Here is a 10035-nt window from a genome sequence, read left to right as displayed (position 1 = left end):
ACTTAAGCTTGGCGAACTTGGTCAGCTGGCGAACTTGTTGATAGGCGAACTTAACAACAAGAAAAGTTTGCCAGCGAGCTTAGTATCTGGCGAACCTAACTATCAGCGAACTTAACCTTTAAACGAACTTATCCAGCAGCGAACTTGATCAACAGCGAAGTTGATCTGTAGGCGAACTTGCTTGCAAGCGAACTTAAGCTTGCAGGCGAAGTTGTTCAGTTGCAGCTATGGCTCATCCCGAAAACCTCTATAACCGTCTCAGTTTTATCGTTTAATTCTTGGTTATGATTTTAACCAACCCGCGATCATTCCTTTGGTCATTTTTTAATAAGATTCGGCCCAAAAACGCATAAAGGTTGGACCTTTAAGCTAAAACGTTCCAAACTAGATCTTAGGGTTTTCTTTTAATCGAGCCGCACAGGTTTATGTGTTTATTAGGTTCGTTTTATCATCAAGTTTACAACTTTACGTTTCATTTACACCCGATCTAATCCCGTTCTAAGTTTCAAGGCTAAACGTTTATAAAAACGTAAACTTTAAGATCAAGAACATACCTTTACGTGTTTTACGGTTACGGTTTAGCTTGGTTACGAACTTTAGGCCTTGTATCTACCTTGCACTATGAGGATCTATCAAGAATCGACGTTCGCTTGGCTCGGATCTCGCGCCTCTCTCTCTCTCGGCCGTATATAGTGGTGTAGGGTGTGTGTGTGTTTTGAGTGTGTAGAGAATAAGATGGAAAGTATGAGGATTTAGGGTTTTAGAATGGTTTAAGGGGTATTTATATCCCTTAAAGCCCATGAACTCAAGGCCCATTACCCTTTAATCCTTTTTAATTATCCAAGTCCATCATTCTTCTTTATTTAACACTAATTAATTATTTAACACACGACAATTTAACGCAACTATCTTTATTTAATATTAGAATATTTAGGATGTTACGCGAGTTGGGTTGAAACTGGTTCGCGTCAAATTGGATTTTGGATCAAAGTGGGTTCGAGTTTAAATGGATTCGAGTCAACACATGCTATTTTGGAAAAAAAATATTTACATTTGGTTCTGATTGAGAAGAAAGATGATCTCATGCCGTGCATATGTCTAGGCAAGATTACATGTTATAAAACTATATGTTTTGAGTTTGTCTTATATATATACACTATTACAATTCCTCAATCATCAACAGTGCTATCATATCATATTCATGTTACAATGTTTGTTACATATCCTTGCACAAAAGCTTTTGAAGATACACAACACTTACACAAACAAATAATAAAGACCAATAATCCGACCACCGGTAGCTAATTTACCTCATTCCCAAAGTAGAGCACACAAAAAAAGAAGACCAACAATCAAAAGCGGTGACACTTCATGACGCTGGTCCCTCTGAAATGCATGAAAACCTCCATAATTTAATGTATGCATCTGAACATTGAAGATTGAAGGAATAAAACCACCAAATGACAACGTAATGTTCCCGAAACTTGCAGTAATTGCAGGCCCAAAACCACCTATAAATCCAGTCCCATGTTGCAGAAGCTGGTTCCTATCTGCTGGTGGGCCTGGCTCCGGTCTCTGGCCCGTAGGACGGTTTGGAATATTGTCGCCATGAAGGGATTTAGATTGCGAATCCGACGAACTTGTTCCTCTACCGTATAATGGGATTAATTGTTCCTCTTGTATGAAGGCTTTACAAAGGGGGCATTCATTGGAATGTGAGTGATAATTAAGCCATTGATATATGCATGGCCAACAAAAGAGGTGTCCGCATAATGTTACGATAGGATCTTGAGCTAAATCCAAACATATGCTGCAATCGAAGTTTCCACCGTCGCCATTGTTGGAACCGTTATTGTTTGAGAACGATGAGCTTTGGGTTGGCTTGCTTGCCGTCTCCCCAAAACCACCGGACATCTCCAACGCAAGTTCCCTGGCCTATAAATCATCGAAACAACAATTAATATGTGATATTAACAATCATATAAAACATATAAAATGAAATAAACGTATTAAACAAAATGTTAATAGGGTTGTTAGATTATGTAATGCAGTTGGAGACAAGAAATTTGGAAAGATTGGACAACCTAAATGCAATTGAAAACAAATACGATGTCGATTACATTAAAGGTGAAACATAATGGGTGTTAATCAATTATCATGAACATGTTTCAAAGGTGGATGGATTGGATTGATTAATCACTGTTTAATCGGAGGAAATATTGCTATTGACAAAATGTAATCCACAAGTTGCCAACTTTTGGTTTCAAAGATAAAAAGAGAGGCGTTGATTACTTGATTAGGCTACAACATTAAATTTGGAAATTTAAATATTAATATTATTTTAATCTTAATCTTCTTACCATTAAAAGTTTGAGTACATTGTGTCTTTTATCCCTACCATTTGCTAAAATTGTTATTTCAGCCTAGTGATTTATAATTTGCGATTTTCAGTATATGGTATTCATTTTCGTTGCAATATATTAACTCCACTAATTAGCATCATTGGATTTCCTTTGTTAAATGAAATGATACTTTGGTCTTTTACAATAGGTACAAGATGTTACTATTCATATATCCAAAGGGCCTTTTTACGGATCGCATAGGTCATTTGAATCCTCAGGATCAACTCTATCCATGCTCGAATCCTGGTTGCTACATGCTTTAGTTTGAGCCTTTTTTAATCCTATTATTTATGCTAACATGAGCCTAATCGGTGGGCTTAACACACAGATCTTGCATGCACTCTTGTTACATAAGCGTCTGTTTGTATGTGAACTCTCAAATAACCATATAGTAAATAAAAATCTTGATTAGTTATTCTAACTTAGGTTATGAGTTTATATTAGTAGTTAGCTAGGTTGCCTAAAAATTTATGGTTATGTGTATATTTGTTTGTGTACATGGTTTACTAGGTAGTATAATTTAGTCCCTTTTATTAGTTGTGAACATATGCGGCTATGTTAGGCTATATATATATGTATATATATATATACTAGGTTAAAAACCCGTGTATTACACGGGGCTGGATAATTATAAAAAATGAACAAATGCAAAAAAATCCGTATAACAATACTAAATTATGTATTACATAAATAACATAGAATTACATTTCAAAGTCTATAAATAATTTCTTATATACAACACTTTACGCTATTATATGATAACAACATTTGGTTTGGCAAACCCGGTGTTCCATCATAAAAAAAAGAGGTGGAAGGTTTAAATAATAAACACAACACCATTAAGAAAAATCCTTATCAAATGTACAAACAATTTGTATTTCAAATTTTCAATCCATGCCACAGTAGAACAAAAAATCCGCCTTAATAAAAGGTAAGCTCATAAGAGGTCTCAAGTACATTGCTGAACCAACACATACATATATACCTTATACAGTTTGAAACAAAATACGCATAAAATACTGCAAGACGCTAATGATTCAACATTCAAAATCCTTATACGAACAAAATATGATACAATTATTTTAACCAACAGATTCACCTAAAGCAAAGTCATAGCATATGGTTTCTCATCCTTCCCTGGCTAGTAATACGAATCACATTCTCAGCAATTGGTTTCTTTGCTATAGGTTTCTCAACCTTCTGGTACGTATCCATCTAATCAACCAGAAAATAAAATAAAATGGTTCAAATTATTAGACATTTGTAAATTGAAAACAATATTGGCACATAACCAAAAAATGATACCACATGTCCACATATAATCATATATAAAATCAGATACAACAAAACATTAGATGCAAAATCAAAGACAAGAAAACATGGATCCTTTAGGCAGTAAACTAACTGAACATTCAGTAAGTTGCTCGTAAACGGTTCGGTGGGAAGTTCGTTAATTTAATAAAGGAACAAACATGAACAAATATTTGTGTTCATTTAATTAAACATACGAAGATGAACACATGTTTTGTTCGTCCATTATGTTCGTGAACGTTTCTTTACAAACTACATCACCCTAATATCTAATAAAAACAAATTTGTTCGTTTGTGTCCGTTTACGTTTATCCATATATGCTCCTTTATGTTTGTTCAAATACTGCAAATCTGCCAAACAAAAAATTATTTGGTGTTATGGAGAGTTAGTTAAACAAAAGTTTCTAACAACGAAATGAAAAATATGATATATCTTTCATATCTGTGTTTCATTTCCATCACATTTCCAAGTTGGAAAGCACCCCTAACGTATGCATCAAGTTAGTAGTTCTAAAAACAATCATGTAATCAGTCCTAAAAACAATGAACATTACAATTTGCAAATCACAATGTAGTTGTTCAAAAGTTTATAAATAACATGTACCTTGTTAAAGTTCTACTCGGATTTCTGGTGCATTTCCTTCCAACCAACACTTGCAGGCAACCACATTTTACTTGATGATTTCTTGTGAAATAAACATGACCCATTTATTAAACGGGCCAACCCGAACATGATCATATCCATTAAACAGGATTGAATAACTAACCCAAAACCTGATTATTCGGGTAGTGTCATCAATTGTTGGCTCGAACACAACTGGTTGGTCAAACAGAGCAGTTTAAACTATAAGAAAAAAAGATACTTCATTATAGGAATAAATCTGCGTTTTTTATTCCAAATGGGGTTATGTTCAAGCAACGAATCAAAAACATATCATTACTAAATTTTATATAAACTTATTTCTAATGCAATTGGACTCATAAGGTAAGAAAATTCAAATTGCTTATCTTACAAGTAACAATTGATAATCATGGTGGGAAAGCAATCGTAAACAGACAAACACCAATTTTTATTTGATATCAAACAAAAAAGGAGATATATAATCCCTAACACCCCTACCATTACAGATTAAGTACACATTACTTTGTGGCCAAACATATAGGCTAAAAATATATTTAAAAGACGTGTGCTATTCATGAACCTACACACTATGAAATCAATTAACAAACATGTTGTGTCTTGGATTTAATAAATTTACAAAAAAAATAAAATTTAAAATCAAATCAAATCAAACAAAGATTTATTGAACCCTAATCAACATTCCCTTTTGTATTATGAGATGTTATGAGGTCGACTATTAGCGAGAGATAATTTAGGATTAATAAATCTAATCGATTAAGGTAAACAAACAACATTATGATAAACTTCTAAAATCGATTATTAGGGTTAGCAATTGAACATGCGAATAGAATTAAAAAGATTGATCGATTGAACTTGATTTATCCTGTGATGTGAAGGTGGATCGATTAAATCCAGTTGAAGCTGTAAATCGGATTGAATCTCTTTAGATGAGATGATTAAATATATGAATAAGATTAAGACGGTTTGATAGTTACCTGTTTAGTTGATTGCTAGGGTTAGAATCGTGAGTTTCATATCTCTAAATAAGAACTGCAATCTGGATTTGAATTAGTATGTAAATATGCGTTTGTAAATTTGTATTAATAATTTTGAATTAATTAATTAAAGTTAATTAAAAATGATTAGAATTTGCCATGTGGCACTTTAAATGCTCCTGGTTAAATATAAGAAAGGTTGTTTTAAAACCCACTCTTTTATAGATAGGTAGATATTGTTTTCTTGCTTATTGTTCTTGTAATTTTTTATTCTTGTAAATTTTATTATGATGAAATAAGATTTCTCTTTCATGCTTCTTTTCTTTCTCTGTCATCGTTCTTCAACGATTACATGGTATCAAAGCAGAGTTCTTAATAATTCTCTTCGTTTCAATCGATTTATCTTGATTTGCCGGTTTTCTCTCGTCCGCTCTTCGTTTCAACCGGTTTATTTTGATTCACCAATTTTCTCTATTCATTTGTTGTTTGTTTTTTATCTTTTGATCATTTTCTTTGATCGGTCTTGTGAATTGATTTTTCCTTGATCATTCTAGAAGATTTAACCGTTCAAATCTTGCCAACAGTTCACAACATGTCATATTCTTAGCTTTGAACTTTTCCTAAAGTGTCTATTCATTTCATCTTCATTCTCACTCAAAAAAACTTGCAAAATGTCCATTTCTCCCTTATACGGCGTATAAGTTTTTGAGCGTATGAACTTACATGCCGTATAACCATTATCTGTATATCCTTTTAAACGTATAACTCTCCGTATATCTTATTCGTGTATATTATACACCGTATACCTTATATGGCGCATAAGTTGTTTTTACTCGCTTCTTCTTCTCGTGCGTTTGTTTCGTTCCGTTATGTTCAATGACAGACTCGTACAGTTCTGTTCTTCTGAATATGTCTGTCGATTATTCGAATCGTCTTTACCTTCACCCTTCAGATCATCCTGGTATGACCCTTGTTCGAAATTTTTCGATGGTACTGGCTTCGGTGCATGGAAAAGAGCAATGATGAGTGTTTTGTTTGCTAAAAACAAGCTCGGTTTCATTAACAATACTTTATCTATGCCGGTTAACGAGCTTCATCTTGCAATTTAGCAGCGTTGCAATGATATGGTGATATCAAGGATTCTCAACAACCTCGTTCATGATATCAATGATAGTGTTTTGTATGTTGAAACTGCTCAGATTCTTTGGAATGAGTTGAACAATTGATATGGTCAGGCAAATGGTGCTAAGTGTTATTAGTTACAAAAGAACATTTGCCAAATCATTCAGGGTAGGAGTGATATTGCAACATACTTTACCAAGATGAAATTAAATTAGGATGAGTTAGAATGCTATTAATACTATTCCCTCCTCTACATGTGGAGATGCACAATTGTTTGCCAAGAGAAAAGAAGACCAAAGGCTGATTCAATTTCTTGTTGGTCTTAATTCTAGCTATGGCACAATCAGAAGCAACATTTTGATGATGCAGTCACTTTCTTTTATCAATCATGCTTATGGTATCCTCATACAAGATGAGAAATAAAAGGAGATTCATACCACCACTGATTTTATTGCATCTTCTGCCTATATGAATGCGAGAAGTGGAGGTCTCACCAGTGGGGCAACATGATAGAATAGAAGAACCTTGGTGTGCCTTCATTGCAAAAGAATGGGCATTCGGTCAATAAGTACGTGTTATAAGCTCATTGGTTTTCCCAAGGATTTCAAATTTACCAAAGTTAAGAAGTTTGCTAATCTTGCTGAAGATCAAGGGAAAAGTGGTCATAGGAATCAATCTGAACAACAACAAACCATAACTCAGCAAAACTACAATAATCTCATGATTCTATTACAACAGACAAAAGTTCAATCTGGTGCTTCAACCACCTCTGTTGCTAATCATTCCATAATCATCAATTTAGGAATCTTTCAGATATCCGAAATATCTGACGAAATCATACAAAATACCTAAATAAATATATGAAATATCCAAAACTTATCTAAAATATCCGAAGATTAGCCAAACTATCAAAAATGTATAAATAATATTTATTATTTAATAATTAAAAAATATTTTGAATTGTTCGACTATCCAAACTATCATAAAATTTTCAAAATCACTACCCGAATACGAAATTTCGGATATCCAATATCAAACTATTCGAAAATTTTTAAATAGATGCGATCAGCGGAAAGTACGAAAATCTTGATTCTTGAAACGTCAAGTGTTCATTTACAAAAAATTTTAAAAACATACCTAAGCTGCAAGTTGGTCAAACTTCATGTATGAAAATGACATTTAACTCAAAGATTAAGAAAAAAGAGAAATTAAAAAATAAATGATCATTTTACCCCTGAATTAATGGACAAAATAGGCAGGTTTAATTATAAAAAAAAAAAAACTAAAATGGCATTTTTTGAAATGTAAAGTATATAGTTGCAATGAATTCAAAAACGGTACTAAAGTTGTGTAATTGAACAAACCATATATATGAAAATATCATTTAACTCAATATAACACATTGTCGAGCAAAATACAATACAATATTGAGTAGTAAAAGACAATATCAAGAAAAAAAAAACACAATGTTTAGGAAAAAAACACAATTAAAGACGAAAATGAACAACAAAATAAAATGATAAAATGAAAAGACACAATGATCTTTTTTCCACAATGTTGTTTTTTCTAGAACGTGGAGGCTTAAGACGGAGGAATCGTGCTTATTATTATTTTTTTTGAGTTACAATTTTTTTGTTATTTTTTTGAGATTTATTTTCCACAAATCCTTCCCACCATTCTTATTTTTGTCCCATTTTATTGAATAAATTTACCGTAGCACCAAAAGGCAAATGTTATATACCAAGTGTCGTTGGCCTTTTTAAAATACGTTCATCTTACAAATCTATTTCTTGGGTTTTATTGGTACAATAACGAACCTAACTTGATTACTTATCGAATTCGCTTCAACTAGCGGTCGCAACGCCTGGGCTTAACACACACTCGGGTTTTACCAATTTTTGTTTTCTTTATTTATGTTTTAAATATTTTTATGAATTATTTTTTGGGTTTAGTTTCGGTAACCTAACAAACCTAACCAATTACTAACTAAATTCGCTTCGACTAGCTGCCTCAATGCCCAGGTTTTACCGAATTTTGTATTAAATGTTACCTTGTTTTTAAAAACTTATCTTTTTTTTAATGGCGGTATCATAACGAACGTAACCGATGCCAGCTGAATTCATGTCGCTTTAATCATAAGTTATACGTATAATGAAACTATTTTTGGCTTTTTATAGTTTTATTTTTTGGACTTAATGTTGGTAACGTAATAAACTTAACCTATATATGTCGACCAAATTCAGTTGTGACGTTGCGTTGCTACAAATGCAATGGAATGGATTTTGTTACCTAGTTGTACATATGATTAAAATCTTGTGTCCGTAGCAAGGCAAGAATTTCATTGGGTCATGTAGCATTTTCTCGTGCCACGTAAACAATTTTTTTTTGTTTCATTTAGAATTATGTCATATATCTGTTTTTATAGGAAACTTTTAAAGTATTTTTGGGTATTTACTAATTTATTTTTAAGGTTTAGGCTTGACATCATCATGAACCTCACCGATGTCGACCACATTCAAGTCGCTTCGATGCAGCAACGTGCTGTAGTGAACTTAACCAATACCGACAGAATTTGTGCTGTTTCGTCGCCGCAGCGTGCTAGTTTTGTTATACTATTCTACTTTTATGGTTTAGTGCCTATACCGACCGAATTCGTGTCACATTGCGATGCGATGTAATGAATTTAACCGATATTGACTGAATTCGAGGCGTTTCCTGGCCGAATTTGTTATACTAATTTATTTTTACGCTTTAGTGCAAGTATCCAATCAAACTTAACAATACGGAACGAACTCACTACGTTTCGCTGCCGTAAGTTACCCTAACAAACTTCACCAATACCGTTTGAATTGGTCTGTTTTCCCAACTAGCTTTGTGACTATATATACTGTAGAGACATCGATGGCAATTGTTATATAATTTAATTTAATAGTCTGCCTTGTTTTATATATATCCAGTTACAAGTTCGTTATTTTTTAACCTTATCTTTAAGAGGAAAATGCAAATTGTTTCGGACGTCAGTTCTATTTTATATAAGCCACATCTCTTGTGGCGTGACGATAAATGTGTTGATGTTATCTAACAAGGAATAGGGTTCAAGTTTCACAAAAGAGAAAAAAAATGAATAATAAAAATTGGTTGTTAAAAACAAGTTCTATTTTATATTAGTACAAAGTTCATAACATTAAATTAATAGATTTTGGTTTATAAATAGTTATATGAGATTTGATCCATAATCTTTGACAACAAATCGTTCGAACATGCCATAGCATCTTTCCCTTTTTTGTCATACACATTTTCAAATATATATAACCTCAAGGAATAGGGGATATGCTCAGAAAAGTATATTATTATATATCATTAACAATAGGTCCATAACCTCTCGCGTATAAAAGGGTCAACCTCTACTAAACTGGAGGTTCACTAGTTTACCCATCGGACAGAAGGCTTACATTCCTTTATCTATAAAAGGATATAACTTAGTCATAGCAAGGACACACCAGATCTGGGGAGTTAACACATACTCTCTGAAGAGGTATGTACCCGCCTCAACATCGAGCGGGGCGGGTCAACCCACAAGATA

At 33.0% G+C, this 10035-nt stretch overlaps 1 protein-coding gene across 1 annotated transcript; it reads right to left on the bottom strand.

Annotated features, from left to right (window-relative positions):
- Window positions 1-1174: 1174 nt before the first annotated feature.
- LOC143589775 (uncharacterized) lies at window positions 1175-2280 on the bottom strand. The gene has a single exon (XM_077070444.1). It carries the CDS (start codon window positions 1912-1914, stop codon window positions 1312-1314), a length of 603 nt encoding a protein of 200 aa, XP_076926559.1. The 5' UTR covers window positions 1915-2280; the 3' UTR covers window positions 1175-1311.
- Window positions 2281-10035: the final 7755 nt, after the last annotated feature.

Source organism: Bidens hawaiensis, unplaced genomic scaffold, assembly GCF_021521415.1.
Source record: "Bidens hawaiensis isolate Kalapana, Puna unplaced genomic scaffold, B.hawaiensis_p1.1 tig00037795_1, whole genome shotgun sequence".
NCBI lineage: Eukaryota > Viridiplantae > Streptophyta > Magnoliopsida > Asterales > Asteraceae > Bidens > Bidens hawaiensis.
The sequence above is the reverse complement of the archived record's forward strand: the minus strand, read 5'-3'. Positions and strand labels throughout refer to the sequence as shown.